The sequence below is a fragment of the Myotis nattereri genome (genome assembly GCF_964212035.1).
Source record: "Myotis nattereri genome assembly, chromosome: 5".
NCBI lineage: Eukaryota > Metazoa > Chordata > Mammalia > Chiroptera > Vespertilionidae > Myotis > Myotis nattereri.
In genome coordinates, this window is record NC_138080.1 from 23308351 (window position 1) to 23334276 (window position 25926).

Genomic DNA, 25926 nt, shown 5'->3' on the forward strand with positions numbered 1-25926 from the left:
GAGGGTCTCAGGGTGCTTTCCCCCACCCATTTCCCCTTTCCTTCCCTCCCATTCATGACAGATAGGGGTCTCCTCGCCTGAGGCCACTCCATACCAGCGCTGCAGACCACGCCCCCAACCCCTAGACCTCTTCCGTTGCTCCCCAGTACCCCAGGGGCCGCCAACCTCGGAATTCACCTAGCTTCGCCGCCCGCCTTGTGGATGCTGCCCTCCCTGCCACTCAACTTCTTGCTCCCGCCCCCGCCTTGCAGTAACCGTCGCTTCCTCTCGTTTCCACAGCGACGCCATCAAGAGGCGGGGAAAGGGGCGCGCGGCCTCGAGACCCATTTTGATTGGTGGAGGGCCACGCCCCTTCTTTCTCGCCCACTTCGTGCCCGCGTTCCGCCCCCTCGATGGATTCCGCAAGGTGATTGGCTAGCATTATGGTGAGAGCGGCTAGTCTACGCTCAAACCAGCCCCGTGGGGAAGGGACGAAGGTGGGCTCCCTACACGCTGATTGGCTGGGAGGGCACGGGCTGCAGGGAGGGGCGGGGCGGACGCGGAGCCGTGGTTAGTCTCGCGCAGCAGTCGTGAGCGCGTGAGGGACCTGTGCTGCGTTGCGTGCTGGGAGGCAGCAGCAGCAGCAGTAGCAGCAGGAGCAGTAGCCGCCGTGTGAAGAAATCATGAAGCATTACGAGGTAAGAAATGAGGATACGGCCACCGCAAACCCACTCTTTTTTCGCGGGTCCACGAGACCCCCCTTTCCTGTCCTGTGCCCGAAGGACTGCTGGACGGCGCAGGCGCAGTGGGCGCGGTTGTGCCCCGGGACGCTCGCAAATTTCAGTGCGCATGTGCAGAGGAGGTATTTATAATTCTGCAACCCAGGCTGTTTTGGGGATGCCTTTTCTTGGGGGTCTCTGCTGCACCTGAGGAGTTTGCAGTTTCCTGCAGCTCTCCCAGCGGGCAGAGTTGCAGGCTTTAGCAGGGGAGGAACGAGGGTGCGGGACCCTTGCTCCCAATGCGTAGGTGTCTTGCACAACCTGGCACCATGTCGCCACCTCGGGCTTAGGAAGGGGCTTTGCTATCAGCCCTCTCTGGCACGACCTTTGGACCCCTTCCCTCGCCTGGCACGTTTCCGAGAAGCTTAGGAGGTGAGGAAGGTGCTGCCAGGGCTGGTTCCCGCCAAGCAACAAAGCTGATCTGGCTTCCTGGTAATCTAAGAGATCATCTTTGTCACCCCTTGTGTGTCACAGAAGTCTCACGCCCACAGCCACTCTTGAAGCCCGTCTTCTGACTCCTAAGCTGGGCTTCTTTTTTCCCCGTAAAAATCGGGCTCGTAGAGATCTCTCTGATAATATTAGTAATTTTATCACTTAATTATTGCTGACTTTTTAGTGACTCATTTTAGCAAGTGCTCACTCTTGTGCTAATAAAATTCAGTTTCCTTCTTCTCTTATCCTCATAGCCTATGAGGTAGGAGACTGTTATTGTTATTATTTCCATTTTTGTAAACCGAAAAACAGTCTCAGAGATGTCACGTGACTTGCTCAAAGGTTCCCAGCTAGTAAATGCAGAACACAGAGAGAAACTCAGAACTCCAGAGTTCCTTGCCCTGGCGGGTTTGGAACAGTGGATAGAGCGTCAGCCTGCGGACTGAAGGGTCCCAGATTCGATTCAGGCCAAGGGCACATGTCTGGGTTGCGGGCTGGATCCCCAGTAGGGGCTGTGCAGGAGGCAGCCGAACAATGATTCTCTCTCATCATTTATGTTTCTGTCTCTCCTCCCTTCCTCTCTGAAATCAATAAAGAAATATATATTTAAAAAAATAAACAAGAAAAAAAACTCCAGAGTTTCTAGTTATTAGCCACTATGTCATGCTGGTCCCCAAATAAAAATTAGCAGGTTGAGAGATTTCTCCTCCCCTAATTAAAATTTTTTTTTGGTAAAATATGTATGAAATTTATCATCTTTTTTTAAAAAAATATTTCTTTATTGATTTCAGAGAGGAAGGGAGGAGAGAGAGAGAGAAACATCAATGATGAGAGAGAATCACTGATCGGCTGCCTCCTGCACACCCCCCAACTGGGGATTGAGCCCGCAACCCAGGCATGTGCCCTTGGCCGCAATCGAACCCGGGACCCTTCAGTCCACAGGCCGACGCTCCATCCACTGAGCCAAGTCGGTCAGGGCCATCTTTATTCTTTTTAAGTGTACAGGACAGTGGCATTAAGTATGTTCACATTGTTATGCAACCATCATCAGCATCCATTTCCAGAACTTAATTCTTTTCATCTTGCAAAACTGAAGTTCTGTACCCATAAAATACTAACTTCCTATTCCACCCCCCCCCCCCCCCAGCCTCTAGCAACTGCCATTCTACTTCCGTCTCTGTGAGTTGCACTAAGGTTAGGCACCTCATGTAAATGGGAGGAAGGATTCATTGTTTTTATTCATAAGTTGAATACCACTACCTCTGCCTTTTATCCCATAAGTCCTCAGTCATTTTTGGCATGGTACTAAGAATAAGGAGGTACAGTTCAGTAACCTCTCATGCCCCATTTAACTTTGTGATCATAAAATAAAGTTCTCCTAATAGAATTTCCCCTTTTAAATCCTCTGTGTAACCCTGGAGAAAAAGCCACATTCAGTTTGAAAGATGTAGGATGGAAGGTCTGTGTGGCATTTTTATAGTGGAGTTTTAATTCTCCCCCCCCCCATTAAATTTATTGGGGGTGACATTGGTTAATAAAATTACATAGGTTGCAGGTGTACAGTCCTATAATACATCATCTGTATATTGCATTGTGTGTTTACCACTCAAAGTAAAATCTCTTAATTTTACTAGTCAGATCAAGTAGGCCTCTGAGAACCTGTGGGGTGGGCACTTTTGTTCTGAGAAGCTGGGCACAGATTGGAACCCATGGTTGGACTGGAGAACATGTTTTACCTTACTCAAACCTTTCCCTCCCAAAAGGAAGGGGGAACGTCAAACCCACTGTTCAAAATAAAAAAAATAAAAAAAATGAAAAAGAATAGTTATTTTGCTGTGTTCTCTGTTATCATTCTCTGCTAACCTTTGCCAAGTATTCACTGAGATGATAGCTACAGAGTTTCTGAATGGGAGGAGCAGTCACCTCCCTGCCGGGTTTGCACAGCAAGCAGATGAGTCCAGGGGTGTGTGTTTTTACAGATCTATAAAAGTAGCAAGGATGCTTTCACTCACATTTAGCGAAGATTGAGAAAGGTTTCAATTACTGTCCACATCAAAGAATATATTTCTGTTTGGGACAAGTGATCCCCTGTCCACAGAGAGATTGGCCTCCCTCAGAAGGCCTTTTTGGCCCCAGAGGTTTCTCCTAGATGGTAAAATGCAATATACAAGTGCAGTTGATGAGTGATTGAAGTATTTATACAGAAAGGAGCAGAACTCGTGCAGTGTCAACAGCAAGCTAACCAGGATTGACATCTGATGTTATGGCAGTTAGAAGTTCAGCTAAAGGGAAGGTTTGTTGTAGTTCGCTGTCACTGCCTATTTTCCCTCTGTGATCTGAAATGAAAAAGTATCCCTTCAGTGGCCTGAGACAAGCCTGTGGAGCTGGTCTCCCTCTGGCCTTGGCTGAAGCTGGCTTTTGGAAGTTCAGAGCTGACCTTGGGATTATCTTGGGGTCAGAGCAAGTTAAGATAAGAGAACTACTTATCTCAAGCTACAGGTTTTTTTTTTTTTTAATTGCAGTTTTTGCCATTGCTGATTAGAGGTCAAAACAATGATACCAGTAGCAACTGGAAAAACAGCTTATTGCATCTTGTAAATGAAGAGAATCGGCACCTTAGGCCTCCCAAGCCCAAGTCCCTACTCATTTCCTGCAGCTGGGTACCCCGAGGTGAGGAAGCCTCATCCACCTCATCCTCTCGGGGTCCCCACTGCCCTCATACAGGATCTTCCATCACCTCACCTCAAAGGGTAGCTCTGTTGGTGCCCATTTTGCAGATAATTCTAGGCCAATATTGTGCCTTGCCTCAGGCATATTCTTGCTTCAGCTGCCTCTACAGGTGTAAGTATGTGAAAAGTCTGTAACTAGAATACCAGTCATGGGACAGTTTAGAGCCAGAGAACTGAGTAGGAAGGTGAAAATTAAGGAGAAAGTGCAAGTCATGTTTAATGGTGTGTGGGCTTTGACTAGCCCTGGGCTGAGTCCTGGCTCTGCCACTCTAAATAATGGCATGACCCGGAGCAGCTTACTTCACCTCTGTGAACCTGCCTCTGGCTACTCCTTGGAGTGAAGCAAAGTTTTAAAGTTTTAAAGAACATTATGAAGTTGCTGGAAACATACTAGCAAGGGGTATACATAAAAGGGGTGGTGCTACATGCAGATCTGGGTCATCCTTTTTAAATGTTTTGCACAATTCCATTGTATGAAAAGAAATCAGTTTGATTTACCTAGCCATTCAATAAATCTCCAAATATCCTGTTGAGTGGAATAAAGCAAGTTGCAAAAGATTCTGTAAGTTGAAAAAAAGGAAGTACCAAGTGAGACTTACATGTACTGTTGTTTATGGGTATATACCTAATCTAAGGATAAATTGTAATACAAGGTGAGAAATGTGTGGGAATTACACAGTAGTTAGAAGAACCATTGCTTTGGGAGAAAAAGATGGGGAAGAAAAGTTATGGGGAGGCTTTAGCTATGTCTGTTTTATTAAAAAAAGAAAAAGAATCTAATATAACTAGAATAAAATGAAAATTTCACTTCAGAGATGGGATTCTAGGTGTTTCCTGTAATTTTTTCTCCTGAATTCTTGCGTCCTTTTGAAATAGAAGGTGAGGAATAAGTAGGGGTGTTTTTGGCCATCGAACCCTGTTTTAACATGTGGTTCTCTGATCCTTGCAGGTTAAATTTGGTGCCTGTTTGCAGGAAGGTGATGTGTTCTAAGATGGGGACTGCTTGATCTCTTTACTCTCACCTTTTTTTTTTTTTTTTTATTGCTTAAAGTATTACAAAGGGTATTACATATGTCTCCTTTTTTCCTCCTCCCTTGACAATCCCCTGGCCTCCCCTACCCCCAGTGCCTTATGTCCATTGGTTATGCTTATATGCATGACACCTTTTTTTTTTAAATGTTTTTTAAAAAATTGATTTTAGAGAGAACAAGGGAGAGGATAGAGAGATATAAACATAGATGAGAGAGACATCGGTCAGCTGCCTCCTGTACCCCCTTACTGGGCATCGAACCTGCAACCCGGGCATGGGCCCTGACCGAGAACCGAATTGGGGACCTCTTAGTTCCTGCGTCGACACTGAACCACTGAGCTACACTGGCTGGGCTCTCACACCCTTCTACATTGCATTGAACAGGTCTTCAGAAAGTGCTTTTGGGGTTGATGTTGCATTTGCAGACAGGATGGACCTTAGTTGTGACACCCTCATCTGAGCTATCTTTTTGTGGCTAGGTAGTGATAAAAGCAGGGACACTTGGCATTTACGGTGTCCTTCCAAAAACCCTGAGAGGTGGGCACCCTTTGTCCCCCATTTTGTAGACTAGGAACTTGCCCACAGTCAGTCACATCATGATGGAGACAGGATCCAGACCTAGGTCTGTCTGATTCCTCATTGATAGAATAGTGTGATGCTGGTGCTGCTGACAGCTGCCATTGTTTATTAAGTCCTATGAGCGTCTGATCAGGTGGGCAAGAGTATTATTTCTACTTTACAGGCTCAGAGAAGTAATTAAGTTGCTCAAGGTCGTAGACCTAGGAAACAGTGTGCCTGTCCCCTGTTACTGTCCCTGCGGTTGATGCTCTACTGATGCTGCTCCAGGCCGCGGATGGCTGTGTATGTTTCTGAGGACACATCCATGGCTGGAGGGTGGGAGAGGTGCCGTGGGCCAGTGTGGACTGCTGGCAGAGGGTCTACCTCTGCCTTAAAATCGGTGGACTGTAGAGTTCTGCAGCCATGGAAGCTTGGTGAGATTTAAAGGCCTTTCTTGTGATGGCGTGCCTCAGGCTAGGAGCCTGTGAGCTGGTTTTAGGCTTTTGACACCCTGCAGATTTCTTGCTCTGAGCAGGTAGTGATTCACTGTTTCAGATTGTCCTGGTGGGTCCCCTCTTCTGTCCCTTGGTAGCTCTGCATTTCAGCCACTCCCTTCCTGCGAGCCCGAATCTGAGAACCCCGAGCCTGGATGAGCTCTAGAATTCTCGGGTTTGTCGTCTGTACTCTGCAGGCAAGGGATCTGAGGCCCAGAGAGGAGGGCCTCTGCCAGGGCCACAGGGCCAGTCCCTCATTGGGTTTGGCAGTCCTTCCTCGGAAGACAGCAAAGCCTGCAGGCTTTGGATCTGAGTTGGATTCAGATCCTTAACTGCCCCATAAAAAGCTGAAGCCCATGGACAGGTTCTGCAACCTCACAAGCCAGTTTTCTCACTCATACAGTGGGGGTCAAGGGTGTGCCCTGCTGGCCCCTCCCCCTTCAGAGCTCCTTGTTGCACACTGACCATTACCCTGCTGGGCATAATGGTCCCAAACCTCACTGGGTTATGGCTTCAAGGGGCTGTTGCTCTGGTGAACATTAGATGAGCAGATGCCTGGAAGGCACTCAGCTCAGGGCCAGGCAAAGCACAGGACGGCAGCTAACATTTCGCAAGTTCTGTTGATCTACCTGCCTTCAGAGGCCTTGGTGCTGAGTTGGAGGAGGCAGGGTGGGGTGGGCTGAGGTGGAGAAGGGGAGGGTCTAGGCCAGTGGTTCTCAGCCTTCCTAATGCCACGACCCTTTAATACAGTTCCTCGTGTTGTGGTGATCCCCCAACCATAAAATTATTTTCGTTGCTACTTCATAACTGTAATTTTGCTACTGTTATGAATCGTAATGTAAATATCTGATATGCAGGATGTATTTTCATTGTTACAAATTGAACATAATTAAAGCATAATGATTAATCACAAAAACAATATGTAATTATGTATGTGTTTTCCGATCGTCTTAGGCAACCCCTGTGAAAGGGTCGTTTGACCCCCAAAGGGGTCGCGACCCACAGGTTGAGAACCGCTGGTCTAGGTGGAGGAGGCAGGTAGGAGGTGGGTGAGGGTGGGCTCCAGGTGGGGCAACTGAGCCCCACTGGCTGGGACTGGGAGTGATCCTGTGCTTAGCAGAGCCCCTGGAATAATTGGTTCCTGAGGAGAGGGGAGTTGGAGGGTTGATAACTGTGCTTGGAAGGGACCTGCACCTGTTGTGACATGGTTGTTTAGTTGGGAATCTCTGCACTTTCACCGACAGGCTTGGCTGGGTGAGAAAGGCCAGAGAACTCCAGCTGGTGGGTCAAGTTCAGGCTAGGTCTTAATACCCTCTTGCAGACATTGACAGTGACAGCTGAGAAGGTTTGAATACAGGAAACAGCCAGAGCATCATAATCACCACCATCAAGCTACTGCCAGTGTAGTGCTCACTTTAAGTGCTTTTTATCTAGTAACTTGTTTAACCCTTATAATTAATTTGTGAAAGAGATACTGTTTGACAGAGGCACAGAAAAGCAAAGTGACGTGCCCATGGTCACACAGTGAGTGGCAGAGCCCAGTTCTCCCAGACCCACATGGGCTCTGCTGTGTGTGGGCCCAGGTGCTCATACCCTGAGGAAGGGATGCAGGGGGTGGCCTGTGGAGGCCACTGGGTGGATCTTGCCTTCGGATATTTACCCTATCAGTGTTTAAGTTTTCTCACCCGTGAAGTCAGGATGCGGACACCTGACTCAGAGGGCCACTGCGGAGTGGGAAGTGCCCAGCGCATTCCTGGCCTCCAGTCACTGTCCAAAGCATTAGGTGGATCGGAACCAATCGCTGGCAGATAAAGACAGATCTGCATTCGTCAGGCACCTGAGTGCTTTCTGCATGTGGTCTCTTGAACACCTGAAAACTGTCGGTGAGCAGCCAGTGGGGCTCCTGGAGATGACTTCGTGCGAATAACATCCCCAGGAGGTGGAAGAAGCAGCCAGATGCCAGGGATCAGCTTTGATATAATGTCATAGTTACATTTTGGGATGATCCGCTCTTTCCTGCTTTGTGGGACGACCCTCAGTGAAGGCAAAGTGCTCGCAGAAGCATGGCAATGGGAGGGTCTTAGCACTCTGGCTCCCACCTTTTGAGGCTTCTAGTCATTCTCTGTCCCCTGCTTTCCTCACTCAACACTGCACGCTTTCACTCTTCAAACACCCACAGCCATGTCCCTGCTCCAGGAGCACAGGCTGATCCCTCAGTCAGGAATGCGCTTCCCTCTATTCTTCGCTTGCCCGGTCCCTTGTTTTTGAGAGCTCAGCTTCAGTGTCATGCTGAGAGGCCTTCCTGGACCATCCTATCTGGAGTACAACCCTCAACCCTACTCCCCAGCCCCCCCCCCACCCCCCCCCCCCACCCCGCGTAATCCTTTCATGGGCTGTTTCGGCTCTGGTGTTCTCATTTGGTTACTTGATGGTCTTTCTATCCTGGTCAGACTGAGCTCTGTGAGGGCAGGGCGTCTGTCTTGTTCCTACAATCTCCTCAGCATTCGGTCAGTGCTTCTTTGTTGAATGAATGAGTGGATGAATGAATGCGTCTTCTTCTTGGAGTCAGGCTCACAGGGAGCAGAAGGGTGAGAGTGGGGTCCGCTGCAGGGGCCTGGATGAGTCTGGTTTCTCACACGGTGGGCTGAGGGGCCTCGTTAGGGGTCCTGACGTTGGGAAGGCAGCTTCTTATGGCTTCTGGCCACTTGCTCCGGGTTTACCTAATCTCAGCAGGACTATTCCCCGTCATCCCACCCCTTCAATGTGAGCTGCCAACACTGCACCTGGGCCCACCCCTCCCCACACAGGTGGCTGGCAGGATCTGCCGCTCTGGGTGTACTGTGGGGCTTCATTTACCTGTTTCCAATCTATCACTTCATTAGTCCGCTAGTTTCAACATGTTTTTTTTTCTCTTTACCCCTCACATACCAGGAATACTGGAGTGAATGAATCTCAGCCTCTGCCCTCAAGGTCGTGAGCCTAAGTGAGGCCTGAAGGAGGGGGAGGGGACCAGCATGTGCTGAGGCTGGGAGGCCAGACTTCCTTGGGTGTCCCACATCAAGAAATGAGGCCGGCCAGCCAGGGCTTCGTAGCCACCCGGATGCCTGTGCACTTTAACCCGAGGGTGATGGACGTCCCTTTTCCCTGTTGATTTTATCTAAAAGGTTAATTTCCAGGGGGTGGTTTAAGTCCGTGGGGGCTCTCTTGTTATGGTGTTTGTTACATAAATGCTCAGGGTAGTTCCTTATTGACAAATGGTTAGTTAGAGATGGGCCAAGCCTCCCCCAGCCCTTGGAGGGATAAAGGGCCTCTCATTAGCTTGCAGTGAGTGACTGGCAGGCTGGCACAGCCCTGCCCCGTCCCTGCTTGAACCAGGCTCTTATGTAAGCAGAGTCCCCAGGCCATTCAGTCAGCCCAGGGGACTGCAGGGTATGTGTCGTACCCTGGGCCCTTCAGAATTCTTATTTTCTTCCTGTTTAAAGGGAGCGTTGGCCAGGGCCATGCCAGTTGTGTGGTGGGCCCATGGGAACAGTGCCTGTCAGCCGGGTGGGTGTGGGCTGGCCAAGTCTGGGAGAGGGTGGTTTAACATTGGCACTGAGACTTCACGGAGCATTAGGAAGCAGGTTGAAATTTGAGGGTGTCACAAAGGGAGCCTCCAGTCTTATGGGGAGAAGCTGTCTCCCAGGCACCTTAGGAGTCTATCTCGGCAGGGGGTTGCTGCATCAGGCTTGTCAAGAGCTGGGGTTGGGAAAGCGTAGCTCTTGAGGGTGGGTGAGGGTAATATCAGAGTTCTTGGGCGATCTGTAGTCTGAAACAGTATATTACTGGATACTATTTGCTCTAGAGAATCAAGTCGGACAAAATCTCCGGGCTGGGGGTGAGGATCTGCAGAGGACAGGGCTGGAGTTCAGATGGGTAACTCCAGTGCTGGGACGTTTTGGGGAGAGGCTGCTATTCTCATCTTGTCTGGAAATCCTGTCATTCAGGTTTCAGCTCGAATGTCACCCCTCTGAGAGGCTCCCCCTGACCCAGCCAGGCCACCCTATCACCTCTCACCCTATCACCTCTCCTGTTTTAGTTCTCCACACAGACGTAGCACCTCCAGGGAGCATGTCAGTGTGAGTCCCTCGCTTTCCTCTTTAACCGCGGCTCCTGGCGGGGCTCGGGAGACATGTGGAGCGAGTGATTTGGTACGTCTGCTAGAGACACTGTCCTGTAGAGCAAGGTGCAGGGTAGGCCCAGGCAGTCAGCCATGTCCCCCCCCCTCCGAAGGCACTGCAACTCCAGGGGAAGGACCCTTGCCTGCTTGCAGGCTGCTTGTCTGTTTCAAGGCCTGGAGTTTATGGCTTGGAGTGCATGTGGCTTCCCTGTGTTAGCGTTTGCCCCCTGCTGTCGTGAAGCTGGTCTCTGCTCATCTTGAGCTATTTTGGAGCTTGACCATTCTCTTTTTGCCCCTTTTGACCCAAAGTTACCTGAACTCTTGAGTTGTCCTGTAAGGATAAGATGGGGATCCTGTGGGAGGTGCTAAAGCCATGATCAGTCCCCAAAAATACTTCCTGCCAGACTCCTAGGCCAGCTCAGGAACTGCAGTGCCCACCACATTCCAGCTCACCTGGGGCCTCTGGACAGACACCATTTCCAGTCTCCGGCTGGGTCTGGGAACATGTACCATCCAGGGAGAAAGTATGGGGAAGGATGTCCCTGTCAAGACTCTTCGATTCCTTCCCTCTTGCTTCATTTCGCTTTCAACCAGAAGGGCAGAGCAGAGCCAGCAGGCACCTGTGGGGCTTGCAGGTGGGAAGACAGCCGTGGGCGTCTTCCTGAACCTCTCGCAACAGGTAGGGCTGGCATTTTCAGTTTACCTTTCCCTTGGTAGATGTGGCTAAACATTAGAAACATTCCAGAAACCCAGTACCCTCTTGCTCTTGTTACTACTCTATCTTCATCCCAAAATGTACATTTTTCCTCTCAGCATTTTCAGAAGTTCCTTATATATATATATATATATGTATATGTATATGTATATATATATATATGTGTATGTATATGTATATATGTGTGTGTATGTATATATGTGTGTGTATGTATATATGTGTGTGTATGTATATATGTGTGTGTGTATATACAAGATATATAATTTATATCTTGACATAGGAAGTTTATTTTTTCTCTTAAAAGTCGGCGGCTTGTTTTGAATCAGTGACAACTCAGGATTCAGGAACTAAGGTGTCTCTTTCACCACTTGCCACCTCTATGCTCCAATATAAGCCACAGAGTCTCTGGCCTGGGTTGTTTCTGAGACTCTCTGCTGTATCTGCCTGCTTGCGGGCCTTGCCCGCTCCCCCGCACTGGCTGCCCAGCAGGGAGAGGGATCCTTCTAAAAACCAGACGAGTTGTGGCACTCCAGCACCTTTCCAAAGTGCTTATCTTGACCGCCCTTCCAACCTCCTCTGTTGTTTGCTCGCAAGTCCACTCTGCTTCAGCCTTTTGATGTTCTTGAGCCCTGCAAAGCTCTGTGCTGCCACAGGGCCTTTGCACCTCCCCCGGGGAAGCCTCGCGGTTTGGTTCAAATCACACTTCCTTAGAAAGGCCTTCACTGACCACTCCTGTGGCACTCTGGTCTCCTGCCCTTTGTTTTCTTTTTGGCGCCTGGTACAACCTGACCTCGTGTCACATGGTAGATGCTTTGCATGTGTGCCCTTGAGGGTAAGTAGATCCCGTGGAGGGCATGGCCTTCTTGGCTGTGCTCGCTGTTGTATTCCATCACCTGGAACACTGCCCAGCACCCTGCTGTTACAAATAGTTCTTTCTGTTCGTCCTGGAGCCCACACCTAGCACGGGTTGGCACATGGATGGGCTCAGCAAGTGTTTGCTGCGGGGGTGAAGAACACGAACTTCTCTGCCAGCAGAAAAGGCTTGTAGAGGTTCCACATGCCCTCTGCACACTGTTGAGCCCTTTGCAGGTTCTGTGCAGCAAGCATATCCTTGCTCTGTGTGGGCGTCGGCCATGGCTTCTAGTAGGGAGGGGTTCCCTGGTCTGGGCCAGCTGCTCTGGAGGAGCACAGGGACCGGGCTTGCTATGCAGGAGGCAGCCACAACCACCCAGCCGCCCTCGGGCCGAGCCCAGTGGCTCACTCTTACATACTGAGATTTCATAGCCTAGGTTCGAGCTCCTTTAGGCCAGGTAGGGTCCCAGGAGATGGGCAGCCAGGAGAGCTGTGGCCAGACTGGAAGGTGGGGCCCGGATCTCCCACCCTAACCTGGTAACACCTGCCATGCCACTTGCCTCTTGGGGACCTACATGGGGGTGAGAAAATGAGTGATGCCAGTCCCTGGGGACCAGGTCCTATTGCCAGTCCTAGAACTGGGTCCCAGGTCTTTACTTTCAGAAAAACAGGGGAGGGGTGCCTACCTAATGGGTTAGTTATTGTAGCGAAAGCAGCCCTAGACAATACGTCAACCAATGAGCATGGCCAATACAACTTTGTGGATACTGACATCTGAATTTCTTGAAGTAGGTTTCTTTTGATTTTTTCCAACCATTCTTAGCTTGTACACAAAGAGGCAGATAGGGGACCGGAATTGGCCTGTGGGCCATGGTTTGCTGACCCCTTGGTCTAAGCCAGTGGTTGGCAAACTGCAGCTTGGCAAACTGCGGCTCGCGAGCCACATGCAGCTCTTTGGCCCCTTGAGTGTGGCTCTTCCACAAAATACCAGCTCTTCCACAAAATACCGACTTCTGCGCATGGGCCACGAAGTTTCAGTCGCACTGTACGCGCGCGCCCGCACGTGGTATTTTGTGGAAGAGCCACACTCAAGGGGCCAAAGAGCCGCATGTGGCTCGCGCGCCGTGGTTTGCCGACCACGGGTCTAAGCCATCCTTTATTTGTGATAGAATTATTCCAATAGCCTACTGCCACCGTGTTTCTTTACTGCTCCTTTAAGAACCCAAGTCAGGTCATGTTCCTGCTCTGCCCAGAACTCTCTATAGCCCCCACCTCACTCGGAGTAGAAGCCAAAGTCCTCACCCAACCTATGAGACCCTGCACCCCTGGTCAGCACCCTGCACTCATCTCCTCCCAGTCCCACCCTTGCTCCCTCCCTCCAGCCACAGGGGTCTCTGCTCTGTTGCTTGAATGCACCAAGCATGCTGCACAGGCCATTCCTCTGCCTCCATGCAGATCTCTGAACTGCTCTTTCCTTCACTGCTTGGCTCAATGTCCCTTTAGGGAGGCCTTTCTTAACCTATATGTAAAACTGAACACCGCTTTACTGCCACTCCTGTCCCTTTTCCTATGGTACATGTCATCTTCTATATATATAAAAGCCTAATATACAAAGTGTCCCCTTGGGAGTTTGACCGACCGGGAGTTCGATCACTCGCTATGACGTGCGCTGACCACCAGGGGGCAGTGCAGAATGAAGGAAGGCCCTGGCCTGTAGCTGGCAGCCACTAGGGACCCTACTCATGTACAAATTTTGTACACTGGGCCTCTAATCCTCTGATATGTTATGTGTAACTGTCTCCATTCCCAGACTAAAATGTCAGCTCTGCAATGGGCAAGGTTTCCTGTCTTCTTCCACCCCAGAATCCCTAGAGCCCTTAACAGTGCCTGCTTGGCTTGTAGTAGGTGCTCAGTCAGTATTTATGCAGGAAATGAATAAGATTGTCTCCTCATCTGCCAAAGGGGGCTAATAGTAAAGGAGGTAATTCACGTGGAGGACGTGTCTCCGTGTCTGGCACACTGTAAGTGTGCAGGAAGCACCAGCTGCCGCCGCCTGTGTACGGCTGGCAGTGTGGACTCCAGACCGGCTGTTCTGCAAGCTGAGCTCCCCGGGGTGGACTAACCTGCTTGCTGCACTGGGGCTGGGAGAGCTGGGCGCACAGGCTGGGGGCCAGCCTGGATGAGCTCCTCCTGCTGCTCTGGTCAGCCTGTGTCCACAGGGGTCAGCATCTCCGGCCTCTTCCAGTCTTCTGATCCAACAGTGCCTTCCTGCCCAGAGATACGGAGAGACAGGTGGTCACCAACCTCAAACTGGCTATGGGGTACAGGGGTGCAGACCTGGGTCATCTCTGGGGGATGGGCCTGGGACAGCCCTGGAGGAAGAGTATTCAGTTCCTGAGGAGCAGAGACACATGGGGTCCTGCTCTTGGAGCTTGGAGCTTGTGTGCCCTTGAGCGATGACTTGTGCTTCTGAGCTTCGCCCTCCTCCTCTGTGAAATGGTGTAACTGCCAACCTAAAAGGGAGCCAATGGTGGTGGTGGAGGCTGTGTGCTCAAACCCATAGGAGGGGGCAGTGAAGGGGGTGGGTGGGCGGGAGAGCGACCTCAGGGGTTGGCTGAGGCCCCACTGCAAGGGTCTGGGAGGGCCTAGAAGGGCTGCCTCTGCTGTGGTAAGAGTTTTGGGCTTCTTCAGAGGGCAGGGGTTTGAGGAAGGCAACCCAGGTTGAGGGGTCGCCTCAATCTGTCACCTGGGAACTTCCGAAGCTGTGGATTCCGGGCCCCATCAGAGATCCCGATTCCCTTATCCAGGTTGTCTCACAAGCAGGCAGGGTTTAGGACCCCTGGGCAGGGCTTCTGTGTTAGGTCCTTTTACGAACATTCCCACTGACCAGATGGAGAAGCCAAGGCTCAGGCGGGGAAGCTTGGGCAGACTCTGGCCTTTGCCGCACTGCCTCTCGCTCAGTGTTGGCTCGCCTGTGGCACTGCTTTTCTGGGCCTGCTGTTGGCCTTAGCCTGTGACAGGAAAACGTGCGGGAAGGGTTTAGACGGCTGCTGAGCCTGCCTGGGCCCCTCTGTGTGGTGTCAGGAGTTGACAGGCCTTTTGCCCTCCATAAGGCCTGACTTCTGGGGCCAAGGGCGGCTGAGGCCAGGGAGGAGTAAGCTCAGTCCTTGGGCTCCCTGCAGGGCACTCCCTGTGTAGGTGGCATCTTTTGCAGAGTCCAGACCTTCCAGACTGGTGTCCTGAAGTTGGAGTGGCAGCAGGGAGGAGGGTGCCTTCCAGATAATCTGATCCAGGGCTTCCCTGTCTTTTTCTGTTAGCATTTAGTCCTGCTTTTCAGAGTGGAGGCTGTATTGCATCATAGTGACAGGGGCTGTGAGCCTAGCAGTCTGGGTCGGTGTTTGCTCTGGTACTTCCTGGCTACATGTCTTGGGCAAGGGCCCCCTTGTTTTTCTTTTTTAAAATATATTTTTATTGATTTCAGAGAGGTAGAAACATAAATGATGAGAGAGAATCATTGGTCGGCTGCCTCCTGCACGCTCTCTACTGGGGATGGAGCCCGCAACCCGAGCATGTGCCGTTGACCGGAATTGAACCTGGGACCCTTCAGTCCACAGGCCGATGCTCTATCCACCGAGCCAAACCAGCTAGGGCCGTGGTTGGCAAACCGTGGCTTGTGAGCCACATGCGGCTCTTTGGCCCCTTTAGTGTGGCTCTTCCACAAAATACCACATGCGGGCGTGCACGTACGGTGCGACTGAAACTTCATGGCCCATGCGCAGAAGTCGGTATTTTGTGGAAGAGCCACACTCAAGGGGCCAAAGAGCCACATGTGGCTCGCGAGCCGCGGTTTGCCGAGCCGCAGTTTGCCGACCACTGGGCTAGGGCAAGAGCCCCCTTGTTTTTGAACCCTGTTCTGTGAGCCACCCAGCAGGGGTCACAGGCCCAGGTGAGGCTAGGTGAGCTATGTAGATGAAAGTCTTAGCAGAGTCCTAGGAACGAGGTCAGCATCTGATACATGTTACTCGTGGTGGCATTTCCAAAAGGAACAGGTACAGCCTGTAGTCACCCAGAGAGGTGTGTGGGCTGTGGGTGCTGGCGAGCAGCCAGTCAGATCCAGGCCTGAGACCCAGAGTCCCCCACTGTGTTAGTCCAGCGCCCCTTTCATCTTGGGCCTTCTGTGGTCTCAGTGACCAACCTGGGGGCACCCGAGCACCTGAAAAACATCCTCTGAGGCTAGTTGCTACCAGATACGCTGCCAGCTTCTCCTGGCCCTGGGTCCCACAGCCTAGGGACATGGCATCCAGACTTTGTGACCCCTCATCTGGCCAGTGGGCGCAGGGTCTGGGAGCTGGCTGGCTGGGTGCCTGGGAAGAGTGATCAGCCTCTCTCTGTCCTTTCCCGGTCTGGGATAATGACATTCCACCCCCACCTCTGCTGCCCCGGGCTCTTCGGCTGCCCTGGGCTCCTCTGAGAAATGGGGTCACAAGGCGAGGCCACTGGGGAAGGAGGTATTTCTGGCTGAGCAGGTGTGGCCTGTGCTGGCATCCTGGCAGCTGAGCCCAAGGTCTTTTCAGCTGCCCTGGCAGGCGCAGTGTGACTTCGATATTTTGGAAAGTGTAAGGGAAAGCGAACCTAGAGTGCTGAGCTGCTGAGTGTGGCAAGTGCGCTCGAGCCTCCGCATTAGTGAAGTTGGTTAGGTAACCGAGATGGGCCAGGCCGCCATCCTGCTGTGCCCTGTGGTGGCTGTGGGAGCTGAGTGCCTGGGCCGGCTGGCTGAAGGACCTGCTGGGTCATTTTCATTTTTGCCTGGAGTCCTAGGTTGCTCTGAGCAGGGTTTGCACCACAGCAGGCCTCTTGTGCCCCAGCTTGGGGAGAAGATGTTGCCCACCAGAGCACACAGTCCTCTGCAGGTACTGGCTGGGTGCTGCTAGGCTGCCCAGCATGCCACAGCCCAGTTTAAGGGCCTTTTCCTGGCAGACAATCCCCTGTGGCATCCCAGAGAGCCTGCTGGAGGCAGGGTGTGCTGCCCTGTGCCACCTGTGTGTGTAGAGCATGTCCTGGCTGGAGGTGCAGCCCCAGAACCTGTGTGTGGTTGCTGGTCTGGGCTCAGGCATTTGCATGACTTGGGTGCACTCTGCACCCTTTGGAACTTGGCTTCCTCATGGCTCCTGCTCCCTTGGCCACCGTAGGGACGAGGGAGGATGAGGAGAGGGGGCTGGGAAACTTGCCATTCTGGACCAATTGTCCTCATCCATAGCCACTGGGCATTCCCTTCGTAGGACACACAGCAGTTCCTGGTATAAAGGTGGGAGGTGTTAAATTCATGCTGACTCTTTGGCCTCTTCCAGTCCCTCGTCCAAGGCCCTTGAGGCCATGGAGTCTGGTTTACTGGTGGGAGGAGCCTGGGAAGCACCAGGCTGGCTGTGTTTGTAAAGATGGTGAAGCACAGGCTCCTGGCTCCGGTGACCTGGGCACTGGTGCTGGGCCCTGTGTGTTGTGCTTGCCTGGTGGCTCATGCAGAGCGGAGCAGCATCACAAACAGCTCTTCCCTCTTGGGCTCCTCCCACCGGCCTCCTACTTGCTCTTCCTGCTCATGGGGCTCAGATAGAAACCTCAGATTTCTCTCTCCTCTCATCTCCACATGCCAACAAATGATCAGCAGATCCTGTTTCCTCCACCTTCATATCTGTCCAGATTTCCCACTTCACACCCCCATCCTCACCTCCATCCTGGTCTCCCAATTCCCAGGTGGCACCTGTGAACACCTGAGTCAGGTTATGCTCCTCTTCTACTCATGAACCCTCCAGGCTCCTGCCTCACTCAGTAAAAGCGAGAATCCTCTCTGGGGTTCACAAGGCTCTGTAGGAGCTGCCCCTTTTACTCCCCGTCTTCATGTCCTCCCACTCTCCCCTCACTCCCTCTGCTCCGGCCGCGTAGCCTTCTTCCTGCTCCACAAACACGCCTGGCACCATTGCACTTGCCGTTCCCTCTGCTTGGAATACTTCCCCCCGAGATGTGTGCATGTGTTCCCTCATTTCCTCCTGGCCTTGGCTCAGACGCCCACCCTGAGGGGGGCCTTCTCTGATCACTGCCTAAAATGGCCACCCTCCCACTCCTGATGCCCCAGCCTTCCCATTCTGTTTTACTTCGCAGCCCTGGGTGCCACTATTGCCTGCCCCTACCCCCTGCTTGCCGCCCCCCAGCACACAGACTGTAATGCAGGTCCCCTAGAGGCAGGGGCTTGGTTTTGTTCACTGCAGCTCCCAGTCAGGGGCAGAAGGGGTGCAGGAATGAGTGAAGAAGCCTCTTTGCTGGTAGGTGGCAGAGCTGGGGTTAGGGCTCGCTCTCTTGGTCCCTTCCTGGTCCCATCCTATACTGGAATTGGGACGCGGAGTTGGGACCAGGGGACTGTGGAGCAAAGCGGCTGCGAGCACCCTTCCAGGATGTGGGACTGTGGGATGGAGCTGCTGCCACAAGGGGGCAGCAGAGATGTGGCAGCCTCCAGCGCTGTTGAACTGTAGTAAGACCCTAGTAGGGACTGCACGAGGCCCCACCTCTCGTGCCCACCCGAGTCTTACTATTGTTAGGGTTGTGCTCACTGTCAGCAGCTGGATGAAGCATCATCGCACCAACCCCCTGACGCTGATGTCCTGTAGATGGGCCCTTTGATGTCCGTGGTCAGGATTTGGGGACAAGAGGCCTGGCTCCCGGGGCAGCTGGCAGTGCTATTTCACTAGTATTGGTCTGCGTTATATTTATCCTTTATAAAACTTAATTCTAGGCTGGCTGTATTTATGTACTTTTTTTGGTGGTTTTGATCTCTCTAAATCTTGCAGTAATCCTGTGAGATGGCAGGTGGGGGCAGCCTACTTTGTAGATGAGGAAACAGGTAATTTCAGGGCCTCCCAGCCAGGAAGTAGGTGAGTCGTTGCTTAGGAGCCTTACACGGGTGTTTGCAGAGCACAGCTCCATGCTGGGCTATGTTCCGGGTGCTGGGAAACAACTGACAACCCAGTGGGAGGTAGATGGTAAATGTCTGGGGGTTGATATTTTAAGCTGATGGCCAGGAAGGGCCTCCTCACTGCAAAGTCGTCTGAAGGTCTGAGGAGATAGGGGAGGAGCCCTGTGGGGTCTGGGGGAGAGTGTTCTAAGCAGCTGGAACAGCATGTGCAAAGTCCCGAGTCTCTCTTACGGTTGCATAACTATGCTCTTGTTCTGTCATCGCCAGACAGGGCCGACCCCTGGATCCTTGCCTCCCTGGCAGCTCTGGGCACTGGCGCTAGCTTGGAGCAGGTGCTCAGAAACCGCTCCCCTCTTTCTACTACTGCTACCTTGATCAGTAACATTTTTATTTCCACGAAGACAGTGAAGGCCAGGGGCCCTGCTGCTCCACAGTGGCTCTGGGTGCTCCTCTCTGGGTTGGGGAAGACCACAGGGTGGCTTCTGCTCGTCCCCTCCTGCGAGGTGGGCTGTGGTCTTGCCCCTTGTCCTCGCCACCCCCCCACGCCCCTCTGCCACCTTGTGCTGCCACGAGTTGCTGTTGGCTGGGCCCCAGAATCTCAGGCCTCTGGGTGAGAATTCCTCCCAGGCTAGTGGAATGTCATCGTATGCACCCCAGGCCAGGGTGCCTGCCCTGCCCTTGTCCTCTGTCCATTGTAGGCCATGGGGCCACACTCCCTGCCTGCAGCCATTGATGGGCCTTGAGCCAGTGACCTCCTCACAGGCCTCACTTCATCCATCCATAGAGTAGAACATGTTGCCCTTTCCCAGCCCCTTCCCTCTGTGGGGCAGGAAGGGCTGCCCCTGTGTTCCTCAGTAGGGCCCTCCACTCCTTCGCCTTCTCCCCAGGATGGGGCCTGGGCCTGCTGTCTTTTCTGTGCTCAGCAGTTGCCTGTGCCCTCTGACCTCAGTCCTGGGTCCTACCCTGGGCCCCTATCCCACTCTGGCCTCAGGGCCGGGCAGGCATGTGGTACTTGTGTTTCTGAAGCATAGGGCATGGGAGGCATGCTTGGGCACAGAGCAGGGGGTAGGGGTGGCGCTGAGGTGGGGAGGGTTGCAGTTGGGGGGGTGAGCTCAGGGACTGAAGACTGGGAAGCACATGACAGGGCCCCCACCTTTAGGCCGTCAGTGTGGGTGGGGGAGGGGGTGAGGAACCTCTGCTGCTCCCTGCCCAGAGACCTTTGTTTTGATGGGTAATTGGGACTTGTTTGTTAGCCTTCCCACCTAAAAACTTAATTGAGGTGAAAGTCACATAACACAACACCCATTTAAAAGTGAAAAGTTTAGCGGCACTTAGTACATTCACAGTGTTGTACAACCACCGACCTCTTCTAGTTCCACAACTTGCCATCACCTCGAAAGGAGACCAGGTCCCCATTAGCTGATGCTCCCCTTCCTCACTCCCCCAGCCCCTGGCAGCTACCATTCTGCTTTTTGCCTTTGGGATTTAACAGTTCGGGACATTTCATATACAAAGTGACCCCTTTGTGTCTGGCTTCTTTCACTTGGCAAAACTTTTTCCCCAACTAGCATAACTTTTTATTTTGAAATAATTATAGAGACACAAGGAGATGCAAAAACAGTACAGAGAGGTCCTCGGTGTCCCCCCCCCCCCCCCCCAGGGCCTTTCAGACCTCTCTTGGGGTAAAGGCCTCTGGGCCCCAGGATTTGGGGCCAGGAAATGGGAAATGAGGACTGATCCTGTCGGGTGGCCCGAGCTGGAGCAGCCCCCACCCTGGTGGGTCGGGCCCCTCGTGCTGCCCCTTGGGCTGAGCTTACCTCTGTGAGGGCTCAGTCTCTCCTGTCCTTTGGTCTTGGGCTGGCCTGGGCGCAGTGTGGCGGCTGCTGGGAGTCTCGCCCCTCTCCTGGCCGCCCTCTCCTGCTGCCCAGCTTCCTCTCCCAGCAGCCAGTTGGGCCCCCGACGGCTGTCCTCTCCTCCTGGGCCCTGGTCTCATGCCCAGTTGGGGGAGGGTAGAATTTTAGCCCTTCCCCAGCAGCTGGCAGGCAGGGAGCGGGCTGGTTGTATTTTAAGCTGTTGAGTGGTTCAGCAGGAACTCGAGGCCTCTTTCCCCGGAGGCACGGTGTTGCCTTCCTGTGGACCACACCGGCTCTGAAGGCATGTGGGCACTGCCCGCCTGGGACCCAGCAACTATTAATATACCTGCAGCCACGGGGCAGGCACAGGGCCTGCCCAGGGCCCTGCTGTTCTAGCCCTTCCCGTACATTTGTGTGTGCCCCGTCCGTCTCCCATGAGGCCCCTTGGTGGGACTGGTACTCCAGGTGATGAGACCAGCTTTCTGTTTTTGGCCCCTCTGTCTGGCCTTGTTACCCCTGTGGCTCAGAGGGTTCAATCACCTGTGCCCAAGGCCACAGGGCCTGGCCGAGCTCTCTCTAGAGTGTTAACAGTAGGCAGGTTGGCCAAGACTTCTTGGGTGCTGGGCCCTCTCCTACCGCAGGTCCATGGGGTGGGTGCTGCAGCCACCAGCTGGCCAGCAGGGAGCTGGGATCTCACCCCAGGCCACGTCCTTCCCTTCGTGGCAGCTCCACAGGCTTTGGGACACTGCGCGTCTGTCAGGCACCACGCTGCACGTCTCGTGCGTTGTCTCAGGGGACCCTCCCAGCCCTGCTATGTGCTCCCCAGGCCGAGGCCCAGAAGAAGTGATTCTGTGGCAGGGCCAGATGGTCCCATGTGCTGCCCACCACATCCCCTGCTTCTCTCACTGTCGTTGGGTGTGTGTGAGGGAACCCCTTCTTTCAAGGGCCTTGGGTGGGTGGCATGCCCTCAGAAAGCCTTGCGTGGGCCCTGCATGGGGTTTCGAGCCCTGCGCCTCTTCCCCACGCTGCCACTGACTGAGGGCCACCAGGGGTGGGAAGGGTCCTCAGCACGTGTTGCCCAGTGGCCGGCGTGGGGACAGACCCAGCCCTACCTGCCCCTGCTGGGTTTGAGCTCTGTGCACGCAGGCCTTTCAGGACTGGCCTGCCCACCGGGCCAGTGCTGCTCTTCCATGTCCGTGGTGTCTGCTTTGACCCGTGTGGGGTGCTGGGTCAGATCTCCCCTCCCTCCTGGAGCTTCTTCCCTCCCAGCAGCACCCCTCTGCTCTGCACTGTCTGGGGTTCAGGGAGACCGTATGTGAAGTGGACTGTGTCTCTGGGCTTTGGGGATCTCAGGACCTGGGCAAGGCAGCTATGTTGGGCTTACATGATGGGAAGACTGCCCTGAAGGTGACCTTGAACAGGGTCTGGGTGGATCTAGTGAAAATGTGTGGAGAGGGAGGTCAGGGAGGTGGGGCCAAGGCCTCCTCAGCCCAGGCTGGGGTGCTTTCTGGAAACTTCCCGGTTTCTTTACCCTTTCCCCACAGAGGCTCTCTGCACCAATAACTCTGGAATCTGTCACCTCCCTGGGAACACAAATGCACAAGGGAAATAATCCGAGTGTCTCTCACAGCTCAGAAGGGGAAATGGATGATCTAGCTCTCGGATTCTCAAATAGCTGGGATTTCTCCAAGCCCAGTGAACTCTGCCGGCCTGAGCCGGGTGCCGGGGTTGTGGGCTGGCCTCTCACCCTCCTCCTCTCTGGGTATGGGGGCCAGGAGACACCTCCATGCCTTCCTCTGGAGACCTCCCTACCCACCAGTGTTCTTTGGGGGCTATATCCACTTGAAAACCTCACTTTCAGGGTGACCCAGCCCCTGGGGGGCTGTCCCCGATCTGTGCCATGGCTCTTCGGGGGCTCAGTCTGGGAAGTTTTATATTTAGCTGGGCATGGCTGTAGGGCCACTCGGGTTACAGCTGCACAGAAGGTGGCAGTGCCAGGGCAGGCGTGGGCTCCTTTCCAGCGCCGCGGCAGAATTTGATCGCATGGCCTGCCCCAGAGCGCTGTGCGTGGGGAGGTCGGTGGTGGGGCCTGACAGCCGGCAGCTTGGGCCACTGGCCTCGTGGGCAGAGCAGGGTGGCATGGACCTGAGTGTGAGCTTGGTGGCCCGGGAGGCCAGCCAGGGCCAGGGCCCCAGCCCTAGCGTAGGCCTCAATGGCCTGCCCCGGCCTGCACCCCCCAAAGTGGCCAAGAAACCTAAAAAGGGCGTTCTCTTCTTTGAGGTGGAGATTCTGGATGCAAAGACTCGGGAGAAGCTGTGTTTCCTGGACAAGGTAGGACCGTGGTGCCGGCTGCACTGGGTCAGGGTGCTGGGCCCATGCCTCTTCCTTATGGGGCTCCTGACCACAAGGGAGATGGGAGTGCTCCTCCAAACTGCTTGGGAGGTGCACGAGGGGTCCTATCCTCAGGCCTGGGCCTGTCCCTGCCAGCTCGGGGTAGAGCGGGCAGCCCTGGCCGCTGGGTGTGGCCGGGACTTGGCCTCACCGTGCAGGAGGAGGTGAAGCAGCCTCAGTGGAGCCTGCAGGGCTTTGGGCTGGGAGGGGGTAGAATTGTGACCAGGCCAGGGCAAGGGGCTTGTCCCTTCCTAGGGGCGGTCTGGCCTGGACTGTGGGTCTTTACTCTGGGGGAGATGTGGGTAGGGGTGGAGAGGAGAGGCCCAGCTTCTGCTCAAATGTCTCCCAGCTTGGCTGGGGGGCATCCTGGCTGCCTGGTAAATCTGGGCCCTCAGGCCCACTGTTGTCCCCACTCTGACAGGCCCTTGCTGCTCCTCTCGGCCATGTGGGTCTGGGGCTTGGACCCCAACCTTCCCCACTCCCATAGCAGCTACCCAGGCCCCCATCCGCCCCCACCTCAGCAGGAGGGATCCTGGATCAGGGGTCCTGGCTCCCCCCAGGGCTGACTTCCCTCCGGCCCGTGCTTCCCTCAGGTGGAGCCCCATGCCACCATCGCAGAGATCAAGAACCTTTTCACTAAGAGCCGTAAGTCCAGGGCCCAGCCACACTGCCTCCTGCAGCCCCTCTGGGCAGGGGCCTCTGGGTGGGACCCCTCCTGGCAGCCTCTCCCCCCAGGGTCTGCAGAGATGCCCATAGTGGAGCCCAGGACTTTCTGGGCTTGCCCGTTGCAGCGCCCCCGTGTGGCCACTGGTAGGAATGCCCTTGCTTGGTTTTCGGAAGGACAACATCCAGCTTCTGCCAGTGCTCTTCCGGGCTGTGTCCTGGAGCCACACAGGCCACTGGGGCCTTGCTCTCAGCTGGAGGAGCTGTGGGGTCCTTGGGCCGCACCAGGCTGTGTGCTGTGACGCCCTGCTCTCCCCGCAGATCCACAGTGGTACCCTGCCCGTCAGTCCCTCCGCCTGGACCCCAGTGAGTACAGCTGTTGCTTGACCACCCCTGGGCACCCCGGTGGCAGTGGGAGGCCTGGGTAGTTCCTGAGCTGTGGCCTGCCTCTCTGCAGAGGGCAAGTCCCTGAAGGATGAGGACGTTCTGCAAAAGCTGCCTGTGGGCACCACAGCCACACTGTACTTCCGGGACCTGGGGGCGCAGATCAGCTGGGTGACGGTGAGTCCTGACCCTACTACCTACAGCCTCCTCTCCCATCAGCCACATTGGGGTGACTCACCTGCCCGTCTTCCCAGGTCTTCCTGACGGAGTACGCGGGACCCCTTTTTATCTACCTGCTCTTCTATTTCCGGGTGCCCTTCATCTATGGCCACAAATATGACTTCACGTCCAGCCGGCACACGGTGGTGCAGTGAGTGGGTCAGGGTGGAGGGGGTGATGGGGGGTGGGGAAAGGCTCGTGGATTGGCCCCTCTGAGCCAGCTCTCCTCCCAGCCTCGCCTGCATCTGCCACTCATTCCACTATGTCAAGCGCCTACTGGAGACGCTCTTCGTACACCGCTTCTCCCATGGCACCATGCCCTTGCGCAACATCTTCAAGGTAAGGCCCCGGCCTGGTGTCCCAGGCCCACCCACCCTAGCCCCGCCCTCGCAGGACCCAGCTCTCTCTGCCCACACCCTTTAGGGTGGACTCCCCACCCCCGGACCCCGCCCTCCACTGGGCCAGGCCCCATCCTGGCCCTGCTCCCTTTCAGAATTGCACCTACTACTGGGGCTTCGCTGCGTGGATGGCCTATTACATCAACCACCCTCTCTACACGCCCCCCAGTAAGTGGCTTTGGGACCCTGCTCCTCCTGTGAGCCCCCACCCCCCACCAGGCTCCTCTCATCGGCCTCCCCTCTGGCTTTCTTTGCAGCCTACGGAGCTCAGCAGGTTAAACTGGCACTGGCCATCTTTGTGGTAAGCAGGCAGGCTGGTGTGTGTGATGGGGTGGAGGGAGTCTGGGGGGCTCTGGGCTGACCCTGCTCCTCTGACAGATCTGCCAGCTGGGCAACTTCTCCATCCACATGGCCCTGCGGGATCTGCGGCCAGCTGGTGAGTGGTCTCCTCTGGGCAGTGGGTGGGCAGGCTGGGCCAGGGGGTCTCACTCACCCTTCCCATCCTGCCTGTCAGGATCCAAGACCAGGAAGATCCCATACCCCACCAAGAACCCCTTCACGTGGCTCTTCCTACTGGTGTCCTGCCCCAACTACACCTATGAGGTGAGGGCCTGTCCTGCTCCCCTCTCCCTCATGGGGCTTCAGGTTCCATGTGAAGGGGTCAGTCCCTGGAAATAGAGGTCTCGGCCCTGGGGCTCGCCAACATTTACGAGGTGGGGAGTGGGGAAGAATCAGGTTGCCTGGCTCAGCAGTTGCTTTTGCAGTTTGAACCTGAGAGCATCTGGAGATGCAGACTGTGGCCCCGGGGGGTTGGGAGTTGTGTAAGGCTGGGCTTGTGGCTGTTGAGGGCTGAGGGGCATGTGGGCCCCCGCCCCCCACCCCCAATAGCTGGCCTGCCCTCATCTCCACCCTGTGCCCACAGGTGGGGTCCTGGATAGGCTTTGCCATCATGACGCAGTGTCTCCCAGGTGAGCCCGCTTCCCCGCCAGCTGGGCCCTGCCCCACTCGGTGCCATGCACCCACCCTCCCTAACCTCCTGCTCTGCTCTGCTCTGCAGTGGCCCTCTTCTCTCTGGTGGGCTTCATCCAAATGACCATTTGGGCCAAGGGCAAGCACCGCAGCTACCTGAAGGAGTTCCGAGACTACCCACCCCTGCGCATGCCCATCGTCCCCTTCCTGCTCTGAGTCGCCTGCCTCCACCAGCTCCTACAGTCAGGCTCTCGGGAGCCGGGCTCTCGTACCCCACCGTGTCCTCCTCGGGGAGGAATGGGGTACACTGCTCTCCAGCACCTGGAATAAAATCTGCCTGCCCAGCTGGACTCGGACTCAG

General features: G+C 54.5%; 2 protein-coding genes across 3 annotated transcripts in view; one reads left to right on the plus strand and one right to left on the minus strand.

Annotated features, from left to right (window-relative positions):
* DNAJB1 (DnaJ heat shock protein family (Hsp40) member B1) overlaps window positions 1–20855 on the minus strand; it is a 31504-nt gene extending 10649 nt beyond the window's left edge. Inside the window, exons 1-2 of the mRNA XM_081091373.1 lie at window positions 20506–20855; window positions 13851–13995 (exon numbers count right to left, since the gene is read on the minus strand). The gene's annotated coding sequence lies outside the window, so the exon portion shown is untranslated. The remainder of the gene's footprint in view (window positions 1–13850; window positions 13996–20505) is intronic.
* TECR (trans-2,3-enoyl-CoA reductase) lies at window positions 520–25921 on the plus strand (the record flags this gene model as incomplete). Of its 2 annotated transcripts, XM_081091371.1 has the most annotated exons (13): window positions 520–677; window positions 22822–22872; window positions 23526–23577; window positions 23917–23961; window positions 24053–24156; window positions 24234–24349; window positions 24432–24537; window positions 24692–24764; window positions 24854–24897; window positions 24975–25032; window positions 25111–25199; window positions 25519–25564; window positions 25654–25921. In XM_081091371.1, 13 exons carry the CDS (start codon window positions 663–665, stop codon window positions 25779–25781), a joined length of 927 nt encoding a protein of 308 aa, XP_080947497.1. In that variant the 3' UTR covers window positions 25782–25921. The 2 variants fall into 2 exon arrangements, with proteins under 2 accessions (XP_080947497.1, XP_080947496.1); XM_081091370.1 differs by lacking the exon at window positions 520–677 and having other exon boundaries at window positions 22681–22872.
* Between the last annotated feature and the right edge of the window lie 5 nt (window positions 25922–25926).